The 26,260-nt window shown below is 50.2% G+C and overlaps 1 protein-coding gene across 1 annotated transcript; it reads right to left on the bottom strand.

Moving 5' to 3' along the window:
* Positions 1-567: 567 nt before the first annotated feature.
* On the bottom strand, positions 568-25,147 carry SARM1 (sterile alpha and TIR motif containing 1). The gene is made up of 9 exons (XM_021669796.2): positions 24,344-25,147; positions 17,272-17,890; positions 14,576-14,788; positions 14,216-14,307; positions 13,871-14,106; positions 10,635-10,737; positions 10,372-10,561; positions 2,647-2,768; positions 568-2,501 (listed from the first exon to the last, which is right to left on the bottom strand). The coding sequence occupies exons 1-9, from the start codon at positions 24,811-24,813 to the stop codon at positions 2,372-2,374; spliced, it is 2,175 nt and encodes a 724-aa protein (XP_021525471.2). The 5' UTR covers positions 24,814-25,147; the 3' UTR covers positions 568-2,371.
* Between the last annotated feature and the right edge of the window lie 1,113 nt (positions 25,148-26,260).

The raw sequence follows: 26,260 nt of genomic DNA, 5'->3' as shown, positions 1-26,260 counted from the left end.
CAACGAGACACCTCTCTTCGTGGGCCTGGGGAAAGGAGGAATGAGTTGTGGCTGGACTTCTGACCTCTGAATGTCCCTGAGCAGTTCTTGGCCCCTGGGGAGAAGGGGGAGGGTCTGGCTGACTCAGCCCCCAACCAAGGGGTAGCAGCTGCAGCCCAGCCAAGCAGAACACTCTAGCCCTACAGACATGTGTCCAAGCAGACTTTGGAGGAAAGGCCAATTCTGAGTCCTCTATCTCAGGAGGGGCCAGGCCTAGGTGCCTGCCCTGGTGATCTGAGCTGTGTTTGTCCTGGCAGGGGTGGCAGTCACCTTTGGACCCACTGGCCTTGGCTTAGGGGAGGCTCATGACTTCAGCTGTTCCTTCTGGGGCCAGATGCTGGACTCTGATTCCCCAGAGAGACAGAAGGTCAGTCACAGGTCAACCAGAAGGCCACACAGGGCGGTAGACAGCAGTGAAGGGTACACTAAACAGAAAAAATGCAGGAAACCTCTCTGAATACTGCCCATTGGGACCTCAGGAGGGGGTGGGACTAACTGGAGACAAAGAGCCAGAAATCATCCCCTGGATACACTCAGGCAATATTTTATTGACTCTGTCCTGTGAGGGCAGCATCTGGTCTGCCCTGCTTGTCGTGTCCATGCCCTGGCACCGGTGAGCGTTTGTGCTGCATGAGGAAAGGAGGATCAGGTGGGGTCAAAACCAAAGCGTCAAGGCTGGGACTGGCCAAGACAGACCCCGGCAGGGAGGGGAGTGGAAGGAAGGAGCCCCAAACCTGGAGTGAGACCTTTGACTTTCTGATGATGTGGCCGAGAGCGAGGCGTCACCTAGCATAGCCAGGAGTGGAGCTGGGGGTGCAGCCAGCCTTGAGGTATGAACACTTGGCCCTCAGGAGGGAAGAGCTCTCAGCAGACCCCACGGCCTGGAGCCTGGGTTTATTGGAGGGTACTTTCTTGCCCTCTGAACCCAGTGGAGGAGAGTGCAAGAGGACATTCCTGCTCAGTTATTTCTGTATGGCTTCTGGGTCCACTTTTTGTTGCAAAATCCTGTCCCCCACTGCCAGCTTCTTTGGGGTAAGGGGGAAGCAATAGCCCAGCCTTATGATGATTCCCAGGAGAGCAATTCCACTGCCAGCGGACTGGGTGCCAGGAGGCCTGGGTCTGGATCTGGGGCTGCCACCAATGACAGGAAACTGGGCGTATTCTCAATCTTTCTGAGCCTCACTGTCCTTATCTGTAAAATGGGGATGATAATACCAGGTAGGGTTGCTCCGATGACTAGAGACCATGGAGTGGAGTGTTTGGGAAATGGCAAGATTTGTGAGGGCTTTATGCTTTAGAGATTTCCTGCCCTTAACCACCAGCACCAGCTCCCCTGGGAATCTAAGAAATGCAGAGTCTCAGGCCCCACCCCAGGTGATTTGGACTTTAAAGGTAACACTTTCCCTTTTTAAGATCTTGCCTCTTTCCACTGAGCTGCAGATTCTATTGAGGCTACTTCTGCTGCCATGGGGGCTGCCTGGTCCCTGAGCAAGCGGTGGGTAGCCCTGGCTGGCTGAGGGGCTGGGGAAGCCCTCTGGTCCCGACCAGGCGGGAGCCTGAGGCACAGCACCAAGGCACGGGGTAGGATGGTCTTTGAGGCACTGCCTCCCCATGTCCAGACCCAGGCCCAAACAGGAGGCTCCTGTGCACCAGCAAGTGCAGCAAAGCTGGCTGCAGCAAAGTCAGAGGGAGGGCTGGTTTGCCTCAACCCCTGGCCCTGGATGTGGCAAAAGACGCCACACCAGAGGAAGCTGTAGGGGATCTGGGACCTTGTCAGGCTGGCTAAGGGCACTGAGTGATTACAGGGCAAGGCCACGGAGCGGCAGGAAGTTGTAAGCGCAGGGGCCGGGCATGGTCTGGGTGGAAAGCCACAAAGGCACTCATCCCCGGCTGGCTCCCTGGCCCAGACTCTTGCTCAGAATACAGTGCTGAGGCCCACCAGGGCATTGCCCCGATTCCTGTCTGAGCTGCCTGCCTTCATCCTCTCAAGTTGGCTGCTATCTGAGCAGGAGAAGGGAATGCAGGAACCACCTCCACCCCAATCCAGCATCTCCAGAACTGAGCAGGGATCCTCCCCATGACTGAGACAGACAACAAGACAACACGCTTGCAGGGCCTGGGGGAGTTCTAACCAGCTCCCCCACCCAAGCCTGACTTCCCCTCCCTTTCCATATACTGAGAAAAGTGGGTTGGAGGTGGGCCATGAGGGTGGGGGACAGGGAGAGCCATTTCCTGAGAAGAGCACAGGTTGTCTCAGCCCAGGGAGGCCGGTTTCCTTCAGAAAGGACAATGGAAATGGAAGTCACAGCGGGGCTGGGAAACTGAGGACTGGTTAAGTTGGACCCATGGGTGCAGCACCCTCCAAACTGGTGTCAGAGCCTGCAGATGAGTCCTGGGATGAGCGGCCCTGCAAGAAGCGGATGATCTTCTCAATGGTGGCTTCCTGGTATTCGTGGGACCACCTGTGGGCACAGAAGCATGTGGGTCAGAAGCTGGGGAGAGGGAGCTGCTAGTCAGCTGTTCTATCTGACTCCAAAGCTCATGGACATGCTGCCTGTCATGGCGACTTGTACCCTACCCAGCTGGTCCCGTGGCCCTGGGGCTCACTTGATTCCGTTGAAAGTAAGTACAGCCTGCATGTCCTCAGGCAGGACCTGGGGCTCAGGCCATTCGAAGCCATCAATGACGGGCACAATGTTCTTGCCACAGCTTAAAGCAGTCACAATCTCCTGCAGAAAGAAAGGAGAAGAGGAAGATAGCCCTGTCCCCATCTAGATACCCTTGCAGCCAGGCAGGTGCTGGGAGGGCCACTAGCTCGAGGCTGGGCCCGGGGAGGACACTAGTCCTGAAGTCCGCCTTGATGTCTCCCTTATCCCTCATAGTATAATAAAAAATACAATTTGGTGTTCGAAGGAAAACACACTCCTGCATACAGGTTTATCCATCACGCACCCTGCCAATTGTACTCTTTACTTCTCAAATCCATCATTTTCCCCACCACCACCCTCTTCCAATCCCCATTATAGCTTTAAGCCCCCAGCAGGTCTCTTCTCATCCACGCTTGTCTTCTCTAATTCACTTTCCACATTGCCCTTTCATGTAGCTAATCTCTGCAAAACACACATCTAACAAATCAGATCCAGTCACCCCTCACTTAAAACTCTTCCAGACTTTGCATGGTCTTAGAATCAAGTCCCAACTCCTTCATGTGGCCTGTGAGTCCCTGTGTGGTTGGCCACAGTCCACTTCTCAAACTCTACCCCTGCCCTGTCCTCCCAGCCACACAAAATAAGCTTCCTTGGAAGAGGACTGTTCTGTGGAATAAGCGTGACATTCCATGATGAGTAATCAGAACAGCGCTTAGCATACAGTGTATGCTTAATACATAATAGGTGTTCTTATTTCCTCTTCTGCAGAGTGGGGATAATACAACCTACCTCAAAGCTTTGTTCTGAGGAATTATTTGCTATTAATGGGGTTCTGTAAGTGAGTATTGAATGTTTTCCTTCCTCTCAAGAAGGAACCAAGGGGATTTTACTTTCTTGAGTGCAGTTCACTTGTGGTTTTCCATATTGATTACCCACTAATGTGGCTTCAGGGAAAGAGGTTTTAAAACCAGAGGCCATTAAGCACCAGAAACAACCAAAGAGGGATGATGGAGCCTCTGGGGCTGGTCCAAGGCAAAGGCTCCTCCCACCTCCTTGCCATCTGCTGGGATGACAATGGGTGCCAAGCATGTTTGGGAAGTGGAGCCTTCCTGGGGAAAGAACATGCATAACTTCAACCTTGATTGGCTTCCTGGGGAGCTGCTCCAATTTCACAGATGAAGAGAAAAAAAGCCCAAAGACGGAAGGGGATTTCCCCCCAAACCACACATGCGCCCAGCCCACAAGTCAGGGGCCAGTCCTCTGACTCAAGCCGTGAGAGTCCAAGTCCAGGCTGTTTCAACCAAGCCCCGCTGCCTCTCTGCTGAGCATTGGGATGAATCCTGACCCTGCAGCAATTTATTTGGAAATCTTCAGATATTTGTTTCATCCAGAATTATACAAAACCAAAGACAGTATGAAGTGTTCATCGCACAGATTCAGAGGCTGGCCAAGAAAGAGATAATGGCGGCCAGGAGCGGTGGCTCACACCGGTAATCCCAGCACTTTGGGAGGCCGAAGTGGGCGGATCACAAGGTCAGGAGATTGAGACCATCCTGGCCAACATGGTAAAACCCCATCTCTACTAAAATACAAAAAAAAAAAAAAATTAGCCAGGTGTGGTGGCGCACACCTGTAGTCCCAGTTACTCAGAAGGCTGAGGCAGGGGAATTGCTTGAACCTGGGAGGCAGAGGTTGCAGTGAGCTGAGATTGCACCACTGTGCTCCAGCCTGGTGACAAAGCAAGACTCAAAAAAATAAAAATAAAAAAGAAAAGAAAAAAGAAAGGGATAATGCTTTGTTCAGGATCATTTAGCTGGTTGAGAATGAAAACAATTAAGAGTCAAGTCCTCTGTCTGGGCGTGGTAGCTCACGCCTGTAATCCCAGAACTTTGGGAGGCCGAGGCAGGCACTGAACTCCAGGCTTGAGCTCAGGAGTTTGAGCCTGGGCGACATAGTGAAACCTTGTCTCTACTGGGGGGGAAAAAAAAACAAAAAAACAGAGTCAAGTCCACTAACCTGGTAAATCTACTAGATATGTATGGTGTTCCCAGGCATGGCATCTCAGCTTCATGAGTATCACTTGTCTGCTTAATCATTGATTCAATTGTTCTATAAACTCCTTGACAGCTCTCTTTCTCTCTCTCTTTTTCTTTTTTTTTTTTTGGTGCAATCGCATAGAGCCTCCTTTGTACCACACGTGGTTTTAGGCACCAGAGACACAGATAAATGAGGCAAGGTCTGAACTGTCATGAGCTCACAGACACTCTTCTCTTTCTCTCGAAAGGCTGCCTGCCACCTGCTCTGGGTCATCAGCCATGTTCCTCCAGGATGCTCACCTGGCCCAGTGCCCCTCCCTAAACCAGGCCCTGTACTCAGCCCCTCCTACCTGGCCTCTGGGGCTTGACTCCACACTCAAGGTGAACTGCATTTCAGTGTCAGAGGCTTCATTCTAAAACCCGCGGCCCTGGCATCTCCCGCTTCATGGGCTCCTTGTTTCCCAGTGCTTTAAGCACAGGTCTTCTCCTGTCTTCAGACACTCCATAACCTGGTTTCCGTAGTTCTTGTCCAGCCAGTGGTGTGCTGGTAACTTTATAATAACTAGCTATTCAGAGTGGGAGAAAACCCAACCAGCCAACTAAACAAACAAACAAAACCTTGATTTGGAGTGGTTGCCAATTTCCTTGGTGTAAATACTCCCACCACGGCTGATGTCAAGCTACCAACATGACATCACTGGAAGTGGAGTTGAGAAGAGAGGCAGACAATCATCTCTGGTGTCAATTGAATCCAGCCCTACCCTATCACCTCCCCTCACACACCCTCAGATCTATGCAATAGAATGCAGTGAAGATTTTGGGAAAGTGCATGAGCTTTGGAGTCAGATAGATGGAATTTGAAACCCAGCTTTTCTGAGTTCTACACTAGTAGTGCAGCCAGGGGAAAATGAGTCTACTTTTCTGAGCCTCAGTTTCTTCATATGTGATATGGAGAAAGCAGTAGCCAAGATGCATGTGGGCTTTCAGCACTGTTCTCCTCCCTACCTTTATTCCTTTGCTCATGCTGTTACCCTGGGCTGGGATGCCTTCTCTTCCACTTACCTAAACTCTTAAGATTCTTCTCAAGACCTGCTTCCTCCATGAAGTCTTCCCTGATTATTCCAGCCCTCTGAGGACTAAACACTCATTTAAAAAAATTTTTTATCTGCCCAAATTCCTACCTAAGGGGCCTGGGGAGTCATGCCCTACAAACCATAAAGTCTTATCAGAGGGGTTTTAATTTTAACCCGATATAGCATGGTCTGCTTTATTTTTTTCTTTTTCTTTTTTTCTGAGACAGAGTCTCACTCTGTCACCCAGGCTGGAGTGCAGTGGCACGATCTTGGCTCACTGCAACCTCCGCCTCCTGGGTTCAAGTGATTCTCCTGCCTCAGCCTCCTGAGCAGCTGGGACTACAGGTGTCCGCCACCATACCCAGCTAATTTTTGGATTTTTAGTAGAGATGGGGTTTTATCATGTTGGCCAGGCGGGTTTTGAACTCGTGACCTTATGATTTGCCTGCCTCGGCCTCCCAAAGTGCTGGGATTACAGGTGTGAGCCACCACGCCCAGCCACGTGGTCTGCTTTCTAACCTGACTAGTATAACATCACATAATAAGGGAGGAAATAAAAATATTTTAGGGAAAGAGATCCAAGATGGCTGATGATTAGCAGCTCGGGCACGTACCTCCCAGTGAAAGCGCAAAGAACGAGAGGACGCCACACTTTCAGACGAATATTAGTTGCTCACGGACCACGAGATTCCCAGTGGAGGAGCTCCACGGGTCGCCAGGGTGACTCTTGTGGCCGGCGTGGCGGTTTTGCTGGTGCCTTAGCACGCCAGTTCTTGGTGCAGAGTCCGGATATTCCCGGGCAGAAAAGCACCATCAATCTTAACACCGCTCTTTTGGCCGGCTCAGTGGATTGCTCAGATTTCGGCGCAGGGAATCAACAAGTTGGACGTCAGAGACCCAGTTAGAAAGTCGGTAATTATAAAGACGACAGACGGACAAATATATAATGAAGGGAAGAAACCAGCGTAAAAAGGTAGAGAATACTCAAAATCAGAATGCCTCTCCCTCTACAGGGGATTGCAATTCCTCATCAGTAACGGAACAAGGCTTAATAGATTACACCGGTATTCCAATAACAGAAGCAGGTTTCCAAACGTGGGTGATAAGAAACTTCTGTGAATTAAAAGAACTTATTCTAACCCAATGCAAAGAAACTAAGAACCTTGAAAAAAGGTTTAACGAAATGTTAATGAGAATGGACAATTTAGAGAAGAATATAAGTGAATTGATGGAGCTGAAAAACACAACACGAGAACTTCGCGAAGCATGCACAAGTTTAAACAGTCGAATTGATCAAGCGGAAGGAAGGATATCAGAAGTCGAGGACCAGCTCAGTGAAATGAAACGAGAAGACAAAAATGCAGAAAAAAGGATGAAAAGGAATGAGCAAAGTCTCCAGGAAATATGGGACTATGTGAAAAGACCTAATTTACGTTTGATAGGTGTACCTGAATGTGATGAAGAGAATGAATCCAAGTTGGAAAATACTCTTCAGGATATCATTCAGGAAAATTTTCCCAACCTGGCAAGGCAGGGTAATATTCAACTCCAGGTAATACAGAGAACACCACAAAGATATTCTTCAAGAAGACCAACCCCAAGGCACATAATTGCCAGATTTATTAGGGTTGAAATGAAGGAGAAAATACTAAGGGCAGCTAGAGAGAAAGTTCAGGTTACCCATAAAGGGAAACCTATCAGACTTACAGCAGATCTCTCAGCAGAAACCCTACAAGCCAGAAAAGAGTGGGGACCAATATTTAACATCCTTAAAGAAAAGAACTTTCAACCCAGAATTTCCTATCCAGCCAAACTAAGCTTTATGTGCGAAGGAAAAATTAAATCTTTTGCGAACAAACAAGTACTTAGAGAGTTCACCACCACCAGGCCTGCTTTACAAGAGCTTCTAAAAGAAGCACTATACATATAAAGGAACAACCAATATCAGCCTTTCCAAAAATATATCAAAAAGCAAAGAACTTTAACACAATAAAAAATTCACATCAACTAATGGGCAAAACAGCCAGCTAGCATCAAATGCTGGTATTAAACTTACATATATTTTAATTGGATAAAAAGCCAAAACCCATCGGTATGCTGCATCCGGGCCCATCTTACATGAAACAATACACAAAGACTCAGAGAGAAGGAGGAAGATTTACCAATTGAACAGAGAGTAAAAATAAACTAATAAACAAAAAGCAGCAGATGCAATTCTCACCTCTGATAAAGTAGACTTTAAAGCAACAAAGATCAAAAGAGGCGAGGAATGACATTACATAATGGCAAAAGGATCAATGCAACAAGAAGAGCTAACGATTCTATAGATCAACGAGATAGAAAATTAACAAGGATATTCAGAACTTGAACTCAGACCCGGAACAAGTAAACTTAATAAATATTTATAGTACTCTCCACTTCAAATACACAAAACATACATTACCACCTCACACCTATTCCAAAGGTGACTATATAATTGGAAGTAAATCACTCCTCAGTAATCGCATAGCATTTCATAGGTTTAAATTAAATATTGGTTGGCTGTTTGTTTGTTATCTTCTTCCCTTACTCCTTCCTGATTACATCATTAAGTATAATTATCAGTATAAAAGAGGTTTTCAATACCCATTACTAAATTGCATTCTAACCTGGGCAAGAAAGCAATACTCCCATTCTCTCTCCCTCTTTCTTTTCCTTCTCCCTCCTCCCCATTCTCTCTCTCTCTTTCTCTTCCTTTTTTCTCCTTCCTATTCTCTCTCTCTCTTTCTCTAAAAAAAAAAAAAATAAATATTTTAGCCCCAAATACATTTCTCTGCCATATCTTGAAATTGCCCCACAAGGTTGTTTCTTTTGGGGAAAACCTACATTCTATACAGAATCCCCTTTCACCCATTTTTTTCTTTTTCTTTCCAGACTCAGGAGATAATCAACAAAGAGCCAGGCACCCTTTTAAGTCCGATAAGAAATATTTTATAACCTACTCCCTCTGAAGTCTGCTATCTGAGAACTTCCTCTGCACAATAAAACTTGCTCTCCACAACCCTTTATCTTACCTAAACATTTCCTTTCTATTGATCCCAGGTCTTCAGATAAACTCAACCAATCATCAAATGGAAAAATTTTAAATCTACCTGTAGCCTTGAAGCCCCTGCTTTGAGCTGTCCTGCCTTTCTGAACCAAACCAATGTACATCTGAAATGTATTGATTGATGTCTCATGTCTCCCAAAAATGCAGAAACTCAACTCTGCCCTGAACACCTTGGGCACATGTTCTCAGGGTCTCCTGAGGGCTGTGTCATGGGCCATGGTCACTCATATTTGGCTCAGGATAAATCTCTTCACATATTTTACAGAGTTTGACTCTTTTCATTGACACCTTGATGCTCTCTCTCTTCTCCAAATCCCTGTGGCAAGCAAGAGGTTTGCCTACCTGGCTCAGCATTTACACGAACTTGCTTGCGCTCTAGTTATTTTGAGACAGGGTCTCACTCTGTTGCCCAAGCTGGAATGCAGTGGCACCATCTTGGCCTACTTCCACCTCCACTTTCTGGGCTCAAGCGATCCCCCTGCCTCAGCCTCCCGAGTAGCTGGGATTACAGGTATGCGCCACTAAGTCCAGCTGATTTTTGTATTTTTTTAGTAGACACAAGGATTCACCATGGTGCCCAGGCTGGTCTCAAACTCCTGACCTCAAGTGATCCTCCCACCTCAGCCTCCCAAAGTGCTGGGATTACAGTTGTGAACCACCATGCCCAGCCCTGTGGGCATATTCTTGTCTCTGAGCTGGCTGCTTGTCTCATCCTGTCCCTCAGATGACTACTGCATCCTTCAGCCCCAACTCCAATTTCTACTGACCGATGAATGATTAATAACCTGAAGACGCAATATGGATCTATCCATCCATCCATTCTGTAAGTATTCAGTGAGTTCCTACAGTGTGTCAGGCACTGAAAATACAATGATGAATTAAACATGTGTAGTAGTTATAATAATTAATAATGATAATTACTATCATTATTAAGCAGTTACTATGTGCCAGTCATTCTGCTAAGCACGTCACAAATTTTAGCTCTTTTAATCCTTATAACAATGTTCTAGGGCATTACATACCATTATTATGCCCACTTTCCAGTAATAAATACAAAGCTTATTGGGGTTAAGTAATTTACCCAAGGCCAGAGCCAGAATTCAAACTCTCAGTTTTGAGCTCTCAACATCTATTCCATTCTGTCTGTCACTATACTCTCCTGTCTCTTATGGAAGTTATTTTTCAAGGCATTTTTATCTCTCTCTGATCCTCACAACTGTCCTACAAGGTGAGAGGAACAGGTAAGTTACCCCATTTTGTAGATAAGAAAACTGAGGCTCAGAGAGGCAAAGCCTAGTCTCTTGTCGCTTGTGGCTTGCTAAAATCCTATTATAGTCAGAGCTATGGTTCCTGACTTCCAGCTGAGCCAGAGAGGTGCTTCAGGGCTAAGGGTGCCGGGATGTGGAGACAAGAAGGAATAGAAGGATGACCCTATCTCCTGGACCACAGCCAATGCTGGGACCACAGAGGCATAGGCTGGCACCTACCTTATGCACCCAATCCTTACAGTCATGGTCCTGCATGCACTTGTCCAGTGCTCCAGGTGACAGCACCAGCACAAAGTTGCGAGCACCCATAACACTCTGGATGAGTTTGTCCTCGAACTTGCCCGCTTCCAGCTTCTCCACATCAATGAAGACACTGAAGCCATGCAGCTGCAGGTGCACCTTCAGGAGGCTGCAAGTAGGTCCAGTGTCAGTGCCACAGCCTTGCCCCGAGGCCCCGCCGCCGCCTGCCTGCCCCTCCTCACCTGGCCAGCTGGGAACCTGAGTTCCGGCGGTAGCTGATGAAGACATCTGGGGTATCCCCGCTGGGTTTGCCACCAGTACAGGGCAGTGGGGAGTGTAGCATTTCTGAAGTGGGCAATAGGCAGCATGGTGAGGGTGGCCCCCCATCACTTGCTGTGAGGCATATCATCCCGTGGGGACTTAGTCCCCAGTCCACCCAGCCCTCTCAGCCCAGCCTGGGAAGGGTGGCCTGCCGCAAAAAGGAGAGATGGGGCCCACAGAAGGAAGGTCATGTTACTGCTGGGTTTCTCTTAGGAGGTAGGCATGTGTTCTAAGGACATTGATATGCACTTCCAGCCTTGTCCTCTCTCTGGAACTCCAGACCTGCACAGCCAGCTGCCCACAGTCACTCCTGATTCAACATACCCCACATCTTCCCCTCATTCCTTCTTCCCTATTTTCCACCAAAGCCAGATGCCTGGGTTTCAGCCTCAACTCCTGCCTCCCATTTAATTTATTCAACAAATATTTCTTAAGTGCTTGCTATGTGCCAGAACTATCTTTAGGGCTTGAGATTCAGCAGCAAATAAAACAGACAGCACTCTGGTCCCATGGAGCAGCACTCAGTGCTCAGTGCCAGGATTCTACCTACTAAACATCCTGGACTCCAGCCTCCGGGCCCTTTCCTGGGTCAGGTTTCCAATGTCAGCCTCCTCAGTGGCCTCCCCAAACCCAGCTAGAATTGCCTTAGGCTGGGCACGGTGGCCCACACCTATAATCCCAGCACTTTTGGGGGGCCAAAGTGGTGGATAATTTGAGGCCAGGAGTTTGAGACCAGCCTGGCCAATATGTTGAAACCCCATCTCCACTAAAAATACAAAAAATTAGCTGGGCATTTTGGCACATGTCTGTAATTCAGCTACTCAGAGGGCTGAGGCACAAGAACCACTTGAACCCAGGAGGGGGAGGTTGCAGTGAGCCAAGAACGCACCACTGCACCCCAGCTGGGCAACAGAGTGAGACTGTCTAAAAAAAAAAAAAAAAGAAAAGAAAGAAAAAAACAGAATTGCCCAGTCTAGTCCATTTGCCACAGATACCAGAGGATCTTTCTAAAATCCAAACCTGAGCGTGTCACTGGCCCCACTTAAAAACTAAGCATGGCTCCCTACTCCCTATACAAACTATTTTTTGTAAGCTATTTTTGCCCTAGGACTTTCCTGTTGTTTAAAAATGAAATCTTGTGCCTGGCGTGGTGGCTCATGCCCATAATCCCAATACTTTTGGAGGCTAAGGTGGGAGGAGGCCAGGAGTTTGAGAACAGCCTGGGTAACATGGTGAAACCCTGTCTCTACAAAAATTACAAAAATTAACTGGGTGTGGTGTTGCGCACCTGTGGTCCCAGCTACTTGGGAGCTGGGGTGGGAGAATCGCTTGAACCTGGGAGGTTGAGGCTTCAGTGGGTTGTGATTATGCCACTGTACTCCAGTCTGGGTGACAAGAGTGAGAGCTTGTCTTAAATAAATAAGAAATCTTGAAGTTTTATTGGGAGGTGTAATGTAAAAATAATAAAAGCCGACATGCTTTGGTTGAAGCATAAGAATAGAGCCAAAGCCCAGTCCCTTGTGTCTTGCGGGTGCTTAGTCCGTAATTGCTGAATGAATAGATAAAATGAAAAGAATTCATCTTCTTTTAATATTTAGATGTAACACTCACAGACAACACTTGTTTGTTTATGAAGCAGAAAGACAATGGCTCAAGTCCCAGTTTTGCCATCTAATGACTTTTATGACTGTGGGAAATGTATTTGAATGCTTTTTAAAAAAAATATTAGTTTAAAAAACTAACATTTTGTTAGTTATCTTAAAAATGAACACCGATGATGGAAGTATTCTATATTTTTAATTATGCTGGAGGGATCACACAGATGTCTTTCAAAACTCAAACTGACACTTTTTTTCTTTTTGAGATAGGGTCTCACTCCCACTGCCAGACTGGATGGAGGGCAGTGACCCGATCACAGTTCACTGCAGCCTTAACTTCCTGGGCTCAGGTGATCCTCCCACCTCAGCCTCCCAAGTAGTTGGGACTGCAGCATGTGCCACCATGCACGGCTAATTTTTTGTACTTTTAGTAGAGACGGGCTTTCACCACATTGCCCAGGCTGGTCTTAAACTCTGGACTTGAGCGATCCACCCGACTTGGCTTCGAAAACTGCTAGAATTACAGGCATGAGCCATGGTGCCCGGTCCTCAAACTGGACATTTCTTCTTCTTTTTATTCTTTAAAGAGTTCTTTAAGGTTGATTTTAAAAATCGAACACTAACTGCATAGAATCAATGTAGAGATTGATGAGATAACATCTTAAAAATGTTTAGAGTCCCTGGTAATTGACAATAAAGATTAGCTAAGTAATAAATTAGTAAGTTAAAATAAATTAGTATATAAGGAGGGTGGCTAGAGCCCTAGAATTCACTCTAAACCACCTCTAGACCCAAATTTTGTAAGCTGTTGGCCAATAGGATAACACACACATGCACACACTCTTCCCACCTATATACCCCACTATACTTCCATCAGCTGCCGCCTCTGCCTGGGCTGCCCTTCCTGTTGCCACCCTCCAGGCCAGTGCATCTCTCAAGACTTGGTCAGGCATCCTGTCCTCTCTGAAATCTAGACCTGGGTGGATAGGGTGGGCTGGGCTTCCTCTGTGCTCCCACTGGAGACCTGGGCACACTTCCTGCCGGGGCCACCTGCCTGTTTAATACCTCCCTCCCTCCCACCGCCTACCCGCCTCAGAGACTGAGTTTTGTTCTTGCTGCCCAGGCTGGAGTGCAATGGCGAAATCTCAGCTCACCACAACCTCCGCCTTCCGGGTTCAAGTGATTCTCCTGCTTCAGCCTCCTGAATAGCTGATATTATCGGCATGTGCCACCATGCCCAGCCAATTTTGTATTTTCAGTAGAGACTGGGTTTCTCCATATTGGTCAGGCTGGTCTCGAACTCCCGACCTCAGGTGATCCGCCCACCTCGGCCTCCCAAAGTGTTGGGATTACAGGCGAGTGCCACTGCGCCAGGCTAGACTGGGAACTTCTTGAGGCAAAGTGCAACATATTCATCTTTATATCCTCAGAGCCCAGTCTGACCCACGTTTGTGCTCAATCAATCCACAGTGAGGCTGGGAGGCTCCACCCCGTGTCTCCCCTCACCCTTCCAGGGCCGCGGCTGGGGCTGGGGCGAGGTCCCGTGTGGGCGGGCTGACCTCTGGCAGCCGTGAGGATGCGGGCGCGGTGCACGCCCAGGCGGATGCCGCAGTCCTCCAGCAACTGCTGCTCGGACACACGGTGCAGCAGGGAGCGGTCCAGGCCGCAACTGACCAGGCCGTAGGTGTACTGGCGGAAGCGCGGGTCCAGGCTGCCCAGCCAGTCCGCTAGGTTGCTGCGGTCGCACGTAGCATAGTTGGCGAAGGTCTTGAGCTCCGTGAGCTCCCTGAAGAACCTGCAACCCATGGAGGAGAAGACGCTGAGGTCCGGACTCCCACGGGCTGCGGGCGGAGGGGACGGTTATTTAGACCCTGTTGGGGTCGGGCGGGCAGGAGGCTCCGTACCTCTTGCGGGTGATGCCCGATTTCATGCCCAGGTCGGTCTGGAGTTCCTCCTCTGTGAGCCGCAGAAGCAGGTCGCCGTCCACTTGCTGCTCCTGGGGGAGGAGGCAGGTGTCAGGAAGGGCTCCGCTTTTCCGCCCCTGGACCTTGAGCCCAAGAAGTAACGGAAGGAACTGGAGACAGCGCGGAGGAGGTGGACGGGACCCAGATTAGAGCCGAGTGACCCCGAGGGTGGCTGCATACAGGCTCTCCACCCTCAAAAGCCACCCCGGCACCGCGGGAGTGCGAGGCCGGGAGGGGACGCAGTCCCTGTGCCCAAGGCGCCCGCTCTGACTTGGGGGAGGTGGCCCCCAGCGGCTCTACCCGGAAACTCTCGCAGTACTGGGAGAAGCCGATCTGCTGCAGCCACGTCTGGACCTCGGCCTCCTTCCAGCTGGGCACGCAGGGCAGGATGGGCCGCGGCACCTCCTCGCCCAGCAGGCGCAGCGCGCGCTTGGCCAGTGCCGACTTAGTGCCATTGGTAGAGTAGGAAACGAGGCGTTTCAGGCTCTGGACGGCGCCGATTTCGCTGAACACCTGGGGAGGGAGTGGGGCGAGGACTCTAGGCTCCACCAGCTCTCCAGCTGCCCCCATACGTTCCCAGTCCCCCACCTTGTCTCTTCTCACCACCCGAAGTCCCGCCAACTGCCCTGACCCCGCCTTCAGCCACTAAGTCAGGGGTCCTGCGGATTCCCCCTTCTGAAATTCTCTGAATTCTTGAGCAGGTCCTGACTCAGGATGGGCTGAAGGCGGAGGGGCATATCCCTCCTTCATATCCTTTCTACAGCATCCACCGGCCCTGGAATAAAAGTTGAGCTCTCAGCATGGCTGCCAGGCAGGGCACAGTGCAGCTACCCACCACTCCCAGTTCACCTCGCCTTCCACCAGCCCACACTTCACACACCCACACACATACACATACACACACCCCAAGGCTTTCACATCTCTGGGTCTTGGTCCATGATGTTTCTAAACCATTAGTTCTTCCAGCCTGCTGGTAGGAATCCTACTAATCCACGGAAATGATTCCCCCATATCCTGGCCCACACCTCCAATTGGGACTTATGCCACACTCTGAATGCCACTGTCCCTAGTTAACGATGCAACTTCCACTGGAGCATAAGCTGAGGACATGTCTCAGTCACTACTGGAGCCCTGTATCTGGCACGATGAAGGACAGAGTGGGACTCAAGATGTCTTTGTTGAACTGGACTCACTTGGCCTCAATGGGAAAGGGTGACATGCTGGTGATCATGGCTGCTGCCCAGATCCAATCCTTCAGGTTCTCACTCCCTACTTCCTTTGAGTCCCTTCTCCCAAAGCAGAATGACCTGCTTATATAGCAAGTCCTCCTTGGCCCAACTTTGGAGTGCAGAGAGAAGAATCAGAAGTTCCTAGAACACTGGACCCACTGACCCCCAAATACCCCCTAACATAGCAGTCTCCTTTCTCTTTTTCTTTTTTGATACAGAGTCTCACTCTGTAGCCCAGGAGTGCAGTGGTGAGATTCCAGCTCACTGCAATCTCCACCTCCCAGGTTCACATGATTCTCCTGCCTCAGCCTCCCGAGTAGCTGGGATTACAGGTGCCCACCACTATGCTTGGCTAATTTTTGTATTTTTAGTAAAAACAGAGTTTAACCATGCTGTCCAGGCTGGTCTTGAACTCCTGACCTCAAGTAATCCACCTGCACTGGCCTCCCAAAGTGCTGGGATTACAGGCATGAACCACCTCGACCAGCCAGCAGTCTCCTTTTGATCTGCAGGGACACACAGGATAGGTGGCAATCATCTGTGAGATACAATCCTTTGAGCACCCCCAGATGACAGCTGAGGTACAGACAGGGTGGGTCATGGGGTATTCACCACATTCCTGTGCACCAGCTGTCACCAACCTCCAAGACTCCACAGAAGAATGAAAGAAGAGAGAGTGACATTGTAGGGAGAATCTTCAACCTGTAATATTAAAAAAAAAAAAAAGCCCAGCTGGGCAATATGGTGTGTAATTGTAGTGCCAGCTACTTGGGAGGCTGAGGCAGAGAGGATCGCTTGGAGCCTGGGAGTTTGATGCCAGCCTGGGCAATATAGCAGAACTCTGTTTCCAAAAAGAACAATCCAAAAACTTTTGGTTCTAAAACTATCATTCCCACATCCAGGGTAAGAACTGCTGCTGTGGTCCAATTCACTGAATTTTCCAGAGGATAAAAATGAGGTCCAAATAGAGGCCCAGAGAGGGGAAGCCAGGTGCTCAAGCTAACACAGCAAGTTAAAGCAGCGGGCAAAGGTCACTGGTGGATTAGACCCTGGACATGAGGACCCCTTGGGACTCCGGTAGGGGTTATCTGGCTGACACACTGATGTCCTGTCCCAAGCCTCAAGCCTCTGTCTCCAGCAGCTATCTTCCCAGACTCCAGACTCCAAAGGCTAAACTACCCACTGAAGCTCTCCAGCGGGGCATCTCTCCATATGTCCAGCAGAACTCACTTTCTTCTCCTCCCCCACCTCCACCTGTCGCTCACCCAGTTCGCCTTATTCATTGCCTATGTTCATGGCCAGGAGTCATCCTCAGCTCCTCTCTTTCCTTCTCCCAGCCACCACGTGCTAACTACATCTCTTAAATATCTCTTGAATCTGCTCTCTGCCACTGCTGACATCCCAGTCTTCACCATCTTAATTTTCCCCCAATGCCCTCTCCTGGAAGTCATAGTCTTTTATTGGGTGGCCTTGCCTCCAACCTCACCCTTGCCAAGCCCCTTTCCACACAGCAGCTAGGATGATCTTTGTAAAACGCAAGTGTCCCCTGCTCAAAAACCTCTCAGTGTCTTCCTCTTGCCTCCAAAACCAAACCAAGTCCAAACTTTGGGATTTGCCTTCAAGGCCAAAATGACTGGCCCCCTCCTTTGTCTTGCTTCACATAATTCTGATGTGTATTTCAACTCCCGGTTAAATGTGACTTCCTCTGGGAAGAGTTCCCAGAGGCTCTCTAACCCCTGATCCACCCAATCCCAAACCTGCACCCACCTTGGTCTTGCCTTGCAGGCTCTTGATGGCAGCCTCGGCGCAGAGGTAGAAAGCCCCGATGCACTGCGCCTCCAAGCGGGAAGAGTCGAGCAGCGGCACCAGGCGCTGCAGGTCGTCCGGCCCGCGGCCCTGGCTTGTGTCGCTGGCGTCCACCAGACAGCGGGCGAAACGGCCAGGGTCCAGCGAGGCCACAAGCGGCTCCACGAGCGCCAGCGTGCCCGAGCGTTCTACCTCGCGCTCCACCTCCTTGTTAGTCGCCAACACCGTTACCGCGAGGCAGGCGTGCAGCCGAAGCAGCTCGTCCTCCTTGGAGAAGGCAAGTGGGAAGAGCCACTCGGCTGCGCGCTTCTCCACCATGCGTCGCTGCACCGCCTGGCCCCCGTGCAGCGCGCAGTTGCCCAGAGCCAGCGCGCAGTGGCGCAGCAGCGCGGGGTCCGTGCGGCGGCACCAGTACAGCACCGCGTCCAGGCCACCGGCCGCCACCAGCCTCTGGCACGTCTCCTCTGAGTGCTTGAACATGTGCTCCAAGATGCCTGCCACGCTCCGCGCCAGCTCCACGGGTTCACGCTCCTTCGCCAGGTTCAGGATCACGCCCAGCCCGATGCGCGCCACGCGGTCCCTGCCCAGAGAGAGTGAAAGGGGGCGGTGGAACTGCGGCATCCTGGGGAGCTTGGCTTGCCCGTTTGGGGCCTGGTCACTGACCCTCTCTAGGCCTCACCAGCCTCATATAGGGGAGAGCATTCCCCTTCCTGCTCCCCACCCTCACCTCCTCCCTGCTCCCCACCTTCACCTCCTTCCCTGGGAGGACCTGACTTCTGGGATTCTAAGGGTGCTCTATCCTGGCCACAGCCATTCTCCCTCTCCCTTCTTCCCTAGAGAGGCAGTATGTGTGGTGGCTAAGAGCCTCAGCTCAGGAGCAGATTCCCTGGGTCCTGGTTTCTTCTCAGCCCGTTTTCTAACTGGGATAAAGGAGACCAAACTTTGGGCAGCTTCTTTTATCTCTTTACCTTGGTTTCCTTATCTCATACATAGAGAACAGGAATACCTGCCTCATAGGACTATTATCAGGACTAATGAGATAAGCCATATAGAGTGCTTGGCACAATGCCTGGCACGTGGTAAAAACAAACATTAACTTGTCGTTATTTGAAGTGTCACTTGAAGCACACCACTCTTAGCCTTGCCTTTCCCTCACTCCATGGCCCATGACTGCGGCACATCTATTCATTCATTCAGGAAATGTTTCCTGAGGACTTCCCGAGTGCCAGGCACTGCACTGGGGGCTGAGGTTTAACAAAGACTGGCCGGAGCTTATCCTCAGGGCGATGAAGGAAGACATAGACAAGAAACAATGAGTGAACCAGATCGTCGTGATAGGGCCTTGGTGCTAGCAAAACAGGATGATGTAATGGAGTGGGCCTGGAGGAGGGGTATGTGTGAAGAGGTGACATCTGAGCGCTTAATGTGGAGAAACCCCTGCATGCAAATATCTGGGAAGAGCATAACAGGCAGAGAGAGGAGCAAGGATGAAGGCCCGAGGGCAGAGGAGCTGGCATGTTTGAGGAATAGAAAGAATGTCAGAGGTATTGCAATGTCCAAAACCAACAAGGGAAAATATAAAACCAGGCTGGGCAAGGTGGCTCATGCCTGTAATCCCAGCACTAACCTGAACTAATGAGATAAGCCATATAGAGTGCTTGGTGCGATGCCTGGCACACGGAGGCCAGCCTGGACAACAAAGTGAGACCCTGTGTCTACCAAAAAAAAGAAAAGAGAGAGAGAGTGAGAGAGAGAAAACTCCAAAAGAAAAGAAAAAAAAATCTATGAGGGGTTTATATGTAGAATATATCAGCAAAGATTCACATCAACAAGAAAAAGGTAGTAAATTCAAAAGAAAATGGGTAAAGGACATAAACAGGCAATTGAGGCTGGGCATGGTGGCTCACACCTGTAATCCCAGCACTTTGGGAGGCTGAGGCAGGCAGATCATAAGATCAGGAGTTCGAGACCAGCCTGGCTAATATGGTGAAACCCCATCTCTATTAAAAATACAAAAGAATTAGCCGAGTGTGGTGGCACATGCCTGTAATCCTAGCTACTCAGGAGGCTGAGGCAGGAGAATTGCTTGAACCCAGAAGGTGCAGGTTGCAGTGAGCCGAGATCGCACTACTGCACTCTAGCCTGGGTGACAGAGTGAGACTCCATCTCGAAACAAACAAACAAACAAACAAACAAAACCCCCAGGCAATTGACAAAAGAGGAAATGCAAATTTGAACAAACAGATAAAGAGATGCTCTATCTCATTAGAAATCAGAGAAATGAAAATTAAAACAATGGCTATCACTACCTGAAATGTTCTTCAACAAAATCGTCTTCATGGTTCATCATTCCACTGTCTGCTCCAATGCTACCTCCTTCCAATTATCCAATCTAAAGGCTTTTCCCCATTGCTTTCTAACTCATTACCCTATTTGATTGTCTTCAGAGCATTTAATATCTGATATTGTATTAATAGTCTACTTGTTAGTTCCATAGAGCAGAAACCTTATTTGTCATTTTCTTTCTTAAAATGATCTAAACGGAGAAAATTACCTTTCCCTAGAGTTTCTTCACCTAAATCATTTTATTTTATTTCAAAGGTCATTCCCACTCTCCTTTGTCCCTAACCACTCTCCACACACATACCCTGAATAAAATGTTCACTGGCAAAAAACAAACAAACGGAAAACCAGCTACCACTTTATGCCGGTTGGATGGGCAAAATTAGAAGCTGAGCAATACAGGCACCCTCTCCTGAAGAGATTGTCATACAGATAGACAAAAGCACGTGGGTGTTCACTGCAGTGCCATTTGTGGTGCCAGGAAGTTGGCGGCAATCCGTATCAAGTCTGGGGAGAGTCAGGTAACATGGGCAGGTGCCCCTTCTGGAGGATTTCGGGGGAGGTAGAAGTGGCTGAGCGGGTGATAACACAGCAACACGAACCTGGACAACAGAGCCAGGGCAATGTAGCAAAACCCCCGTTTCTACAAAGTCAAAAACTTAGCCAAGTATGGTGGCACAGGCCTGTAGCTACCTGGAAGGCTGAGGCAGGATGATAGTTGGAGCCCAGCAGGTTGAGGCTACAGCGAGTCATGATTGGGCCACTGCACTCCAGCCTGCGCATCAGAGCAAAGACCCTGTCTCAAAAAAAACCAAAACCCCAAAACCAAAACAAACCAACAAAACTCAACACTGAGTGGGAAAAAGTAAACAGAGTGTGCCATGTGACACAGCACCATTTGTATACATTAAAAATACATGCACACAAAACCCAGAATAAAGATTTAAAGATTTTAGCAGAACACAGATAGAAAGATACACATTAGATATGTTGAATGGTTCCCTATGGAGTTAGGGCAAAAGAATAATGGGGGCATTAGTCAGGAGGAGAGGGGCAGACTGCATTTCAGGCACAGATGTATGCAAAGACTTGGAGGTGTCGGAGAGCTGGCGCACTTGAGGAGCTGCCCACACTTCCATGGCTGAGGCAGAAGATTCAAGGGGAGAGCGTGAAAAGCAATTGGACCTAGGGGCCTTTTGAGCCATCTCAAGGCATTTGTACTTTATCTTGATGTCAAAGGGAAGCCACTGAAAACTTTCAGGGAGGGGAGTGATCTGGTCATGTTTGGGTTTTAGAAACTTCACTCTGGCTGTAGTGGGGAGGACAGATCCAACAGACAGAACTTGGAGGCCAGCTGAACAGGTGGGAGAGTTGCTATATCCTGGTAGAGGTTCAGGCTTCCTGCCTTACTGACCTCCACAAATGACATCCTCCATAGATGGCCAGGAGCAGTGGCTCATGCCTGTAATCCCAGCACTTTGGGAAGCTGAGGTAGGTGAATCACTTGAGGTCAGGAGTTCAAGTCCAGCCTGGCCAACATGGCAAAACCTTGTCTCTACTAAAAATACAAAAATTAGCCAGGTGTAGTGGTGTGTGCTTGTAATCCCAGCTACTCGGGAGTCAAAAAAGGCCTGGTGCTGTGGCTTGTAATCCCAGCACTTTGGGAGGCCGAGAGGGGTGGATCACGAGGTCAGGAGTTCAATATTAGTCTGGCCAGCACAGTGAAACCCCATCTCTACTAAAAATACAAAAAGTAGCCGGGCATGGTGGCAGGTGCCTGTAATTCCAGCTACTTGGGAGGCTGAGGCAGGAGAATCGCTTGAACCTGGGAGGTGGAGGTTGCAGTGAGCCGAGATCACACCACTGCACTCCAGCCTGGGTTACAGAGCTAGACTCGATCTAAAAAAAAAAAAAAGATGTCCTCCACAGGTGACAAAGAGGTAGAGGCCCAGCCAGCAACAGAGTCCTTGGCCAGCAGGCATCACAGTGACCATAGTGCGTGTGATTTTATGTCCACTGCAGAACCTAGCTGAGTCCCGAACATGCCTTAGGCTGGCACAGATTTCCTAAGTTGACCCCACAACTTCTCTGCAGCCCATCTTCAAAAAAACAGATGGGTCCTAATCAGCCACAGAGGCAGCTGGAATGACAGCTATTTCCTACTCTTGTATATATATTTTTAATTTGAGATGGGGTCTCACTTTGTCACCCAGGCTGGAGTGCAGTGGCGTGATCACAGATCACTGCAGCCTTGACCTCCTAGGTTCAAGCAATCCTCCCAACTTAGCCGACTGAGTAGCTGGGACTACAGGTATGTGCCACTATGTCTGGCTGATTTTTTTTTTTTTTTTTAATTTGTAGAGACAAGATTCCAATTTCTCGCCCTGGATGGTCTCAAACTCCTGGGCTCAAGCTATCCTCCCACTTTGGTCTCTTACAGCACTGGGATTATAGGCATGAGCCACCTCACCTGGCCCAGTTATTCCTTTTACCAATGAAAAAGCCAAAACTCAGAGAGGTTACATGACATGTCCAGAGCCACACAGCTTCTGAGAGGCACAGCTGAGATCTGAACCCAGATCTGCCTGTCTCCAGAGTTCAAGATCCTTCATCTTCACTTTGTGCTTCCAGACATCTGACTACATAAATTCTCAGAATATCAGAGCCAGGATGTGCTTAAGAAATATCTAATGTGGCCAGGTGCGGTGGCTCATGCCTGTAATTCCAGCACTTTGGGAGGCCGAGGTCAGGAGTTCAAGACCAGCCTGGCCAACCTGGTGAAACCCCATCTCTATTAAAAATACAAAAATTAACTGGGTGTGGTAGCAAGTGCCTGTAATCCCAACTACTTGGGAGGTTGAGACATGAGAATTGCTTGAGCCGGGAGGCAGAGGTTGCAGTGAGCCAAGATCGTGCCACTGCACTCCAGCCTGGGCAACAGAGCAAGACTCAGTCTAAAAAATTTTTTTGGATTTTTTTTTTTTTGAGACAGAGTCTTGCTCTGTTGCCCAGGTTGGGGTGCAATGGCACTATCTCGGCTCACTGCAACCTCCACCTCCCATGCCCGGCTAATTTTTGTATTTTTTAGTGGAGATGGGGTTTCACTAAGTTGGTCAGGCTAGTCTTGAACTACTGACCTCAGGTGATCCACCTACCTCGGCCTCCCATAGGTGTGAGCCACCGTGCCCAGCAGGGACCCTTCCTTTCTTTGGAAGGATTGTGATGCCAACCTGGCACACTGTGCTCTGTCCTTGGTACTGAAGCAACCAGCATGATGTTTCTTGGGACCAGGGACACTGGTTAGTGACTCTTCTCTCAGTAACTCTACACCAGGTGAGGATTGTCATTTTTAACCTTGAGATATAGCAGTACTATTTGTATATTGCAGCCCTCCTCTCCTTGGGGTGCTGGCTGTACTCACTCTCCAGGGATTCTAGTTAGAGCTACCCGACTCTACATATCAAGCCTGCACAGCACACCCACCAGCTTTGACCCGACCGCACCCAGTGAGCACATATTCTATTTGCTACCCACTCCAAATTCATGGCCTATCTCCATCACCGCACCGGATATCAGATGGGAGGTTAATGGCTTGCCAAATAAGCAGAACCCTGTCTTGGTCTCCCAACCTAAACTGCTTCATTCATGCATTTTTGACAGTTGTATCATTTCCACCAATCACAAGATAATTTTTTTCTGTTTGAAAATGGCAAGGAAAACACCCCCAACCCACTCCCCTCACACTTGTGATTGCTGCATGAGCTGAAAGTGACTCTTCCAAAAACTCTTCTAAGTTTGAGAAGCTTGAGACTTCAGTATGAGACTGGAGTGTGACAGCTTGGTCTGCTCTGGCATCAGAAGGGAGGGAAAGTGAGTCCTCGGAGGTCTTCATACTCCAGGAGAGATCCCAAGAGACATGCAAGAGTGGCAACCAGGCCTCTGTTTGACCCTCTTGCTGCATCTTGATGCTAAGTGGGATGGAGGGGGAGAAGACACTCTGCCTGGTGCCTGCCTGGCTCTGCACTCCGGTGACATTTTCCCCCACCCATGCCTCCCAGCAGAAAACTTTCTGTTCCCCATCAGCAGCCGCAGAATGAGATCATGTCTGGCCTATTAGAAGAACCAGAATGAAGGATGGAGCAGAAGGTGGATTGGGGCATTAAGAAGGGAGTAAGGCCGCCTCAGGCCAGTCCTCATTGCTGAGTGCCGGGGAGGAGGGAAAGGAGAAGTCTCCCTCCCTCTTTTCTGAGCATTGTGTTCCCTTCTTCTCCCAGTGGGACGGGGATGGGATGATGGGGAGGGAAGGTGTCATAGAAGGGCACCCAAGCCGATGGGCAGGAGAGCTGTGGGCTTGCAAGAGAGAGGGAGAATTCGCAGTAGGATGCCATCTCCATCCAGAGAGCCAGGGACGGGCTCCTGTCCGCAACTCTACTCCTCACCCCATTAGCCCTGGGAGTAAATTTTGGCTGCACCATTAGTTCACTGTGACCCACTGGGCAAGTCACTAAACTTTCCCAAGCCTCAGTTTCCTCATTTGTAAAACGGACAGGCTGATCCCTAAGAGAGATGTAGTGCAGGCAGGCAAGAGAGGTGAGGCAAGCAAAGGCACGGCGCGAGACACACGGGAGACCCAGGCGATTGACCGTCCACACCACACGGCGCTTTCCCCACCCTGGCCTGGCGCGCTCACCGGTTCTCAGCCACCAGGATCTGCTCCAGCAGGCGTGCGGCCTGTACACGCGTCTCCAGCTCCGGCGCCTGCAGCAGCCGCAACAGCAGGTCGAGGCCGCCGTCCAGGCGGATGGCGTCACACAAACCCTGGGCCACCTCGCGGCCCACGGCTGGCAGCAGCCAGGCCTCCTCCACCAGCTGGAAGACCTCGGCCAGGCCGGCGCCCACGGCCCGCGCGCCGCCCGCCTGTTTCAGCGCGGACAACGCCTGCTGCAGCTCCGGCAGCGCGCGCTCCAGGGCGTCCTGCACCTCGGCGCCTGCCCCCGGCGACACTTCTCGGGGCCCGCGGCTGCCCGCAGCCCACCAAGGGCCCGCGCCACCACTCCCATCCGGCCCTGGCACTGTCAGCCGCTCGGCGCCCGGCCGTGGGCCCGACATGGCGTAGAGGCGACACAGCTTGTAGGCGGAGAGGAGCAGCGTCAGGACCATGGGCGCGGGACTGCGGGGGTCATCCCCGGCCTGAAGGCTGGGGGCGCTCGGAGAAACCCCGGCTTTGAGAAAAGAGAAACCCCAGAGGGAACAGGAGAAGAAGATGGAGGGGGAGGAATGGAGAGAAGGGTACCAGGCAAGGGCGCCGGCCAGAAGTTTGGGGGAGGAGTGAGGGCGGGGTCAGGGGCGCAGCGGTTAGCAAAGGTGATGCGCGCCCAGATGCAGGGAGTGAACGAAAGGAGAGAGCGAGGAGGCGAGGAATGGCTCCGGACGCCGGAGGGTAGAGGAGGCGGCGGCTGGAACAAAGCGTGGCTCCGGCAGGGGCTCCTCTGGGGCTGGGAGATGCTTGGTAGCAGCCACGCCCCGGAGGCGCCGCGGCCCCGGGAACCAACGCCCCGCCTCTGGGTCCCGCGGGGCTCCTCCCACTGCCTGGGCAGCTCCACCCCCAAGCCGCCCCAGCCACGCCCACGCCCCGGCCAGCCTCTCCCAGCCCCTCAGTAGCAGCCGCCTGTCTCCGCGCTGGACTTGGACTAAGGGGTGGAGAGTGAGAGGACGGTCTCAGTTCTCCCCCCGCCCCCGGTGACACCGGTACGTGGGAGCAACTCCGCTGCGTGCCCCCTCCCTACTAAGTGGTTAAAGTAATCGTCATAACTCTTAAGACCCTTTTACGCCTGTTTCTCAGCGAAATTTCACAACATGCCTATCAGGTGGGGATTGGTGTCCATTCCACAGATGACGCAACTGAAGCCCATGGGGAAGAGATTGGCCAAAATCACAGTTCCCTCTGATTACAGAACAGAAAACTTCAGCTAAAATCTTAGGATCACTTCCTTCAGGTGATGGGAGGGCTTCAGAAGTTCTGTGGATACCTTAAATTGGGCACAAAGTTAGGTGTTTTGTGCCAGTGGGCACTTTCCAGGTAGAGGTATCATATTTCTCTTGAGAGCCTAAAGGTGTGCTGAACAAGCCCACTCTTTACAGATGGAGAGACTGAGGCTGGGGACAGGGAGTGGCCTGCTCAGAATAAGTGAAAAGACTCAGAAATCAAATCCAGTCCAGAGGGTTGATATTTACCCAAATTTCCAGCCTGGGGAGATTGATGCACCCAAGAGAAGAACCCAGAAATAAAACTTTGTTCTTTTATGCTAAAAAAGAAAATTCCCCAGAGTGCTTACAATCTCTCCTCCCACTCCCTTTTTCTGCCCTAAATAAACAATAGCAAATGAACACCCAATCAGGGATGTGTCTGATCAAACAATCATGGATCAATAGCCATTTCTGGAGAAGGAATTTGTGGCTGCTCCAGCTACTGGGCATTTTGTCTGTTCTAGTTCATGTAGTCTCCCAACACCCCATGAGGCAAGGCTTTGTTAGTCCCATTTTACTGAAAATGCACTAAGACTCAGAGAGATAAAGCTGTTGCCCAGTGATCCTTCCTTCCGCCCTT

The sequence above is a fragment of the Aotus nancymaae genome, unplaced genomic scaffold (assembly GCF_030222135.1).
Source record: "Aotus nancymaae isolate 86718 unplaced genomic scaffold, 86718_ANA_hifiasm-v0.15.2.pri h1tg000072l, whole genome shotgun sequence".
NCBI lineage: Eukaryota > Metazoa > Chordata > Mammalia > Primates > Aotidae > Aotus > Aotus nancymaae.
Note: the sequence above shows the minus strand (reverse complement) of the source record. Positions and strands in the feature narration are given on the sequence as shown.

What these genes read in the sequence shown, in the direction of transcription:
- SARM1 (XM_021669796.2), bottom strand. Translation starts at nt 24,813, where the DNA reads ATGGTCCTGACGCTGCTCCTCTCCGCCTACAAGCTGTGTCGCCTCTAC. An exon ending in GCCTGCAAGGCAAGACCAAG is followed by an intron (nt 14,789 to 17,271) that starts GTGGGTGCAGGT and finishes CTCCCTCCCCAG; the next exon opens with GTGTTCAGCGAAATCGGCGC. An exon ending in GTAAGGATTGGGTGCATAAG is followed by an intron (nt 2,769 to 10,371) that starts GTAGGTGCCAGC and finishes TTCTTTCTGCAG; the next exon opens with GAGATTGTGACTGCTTTAAG.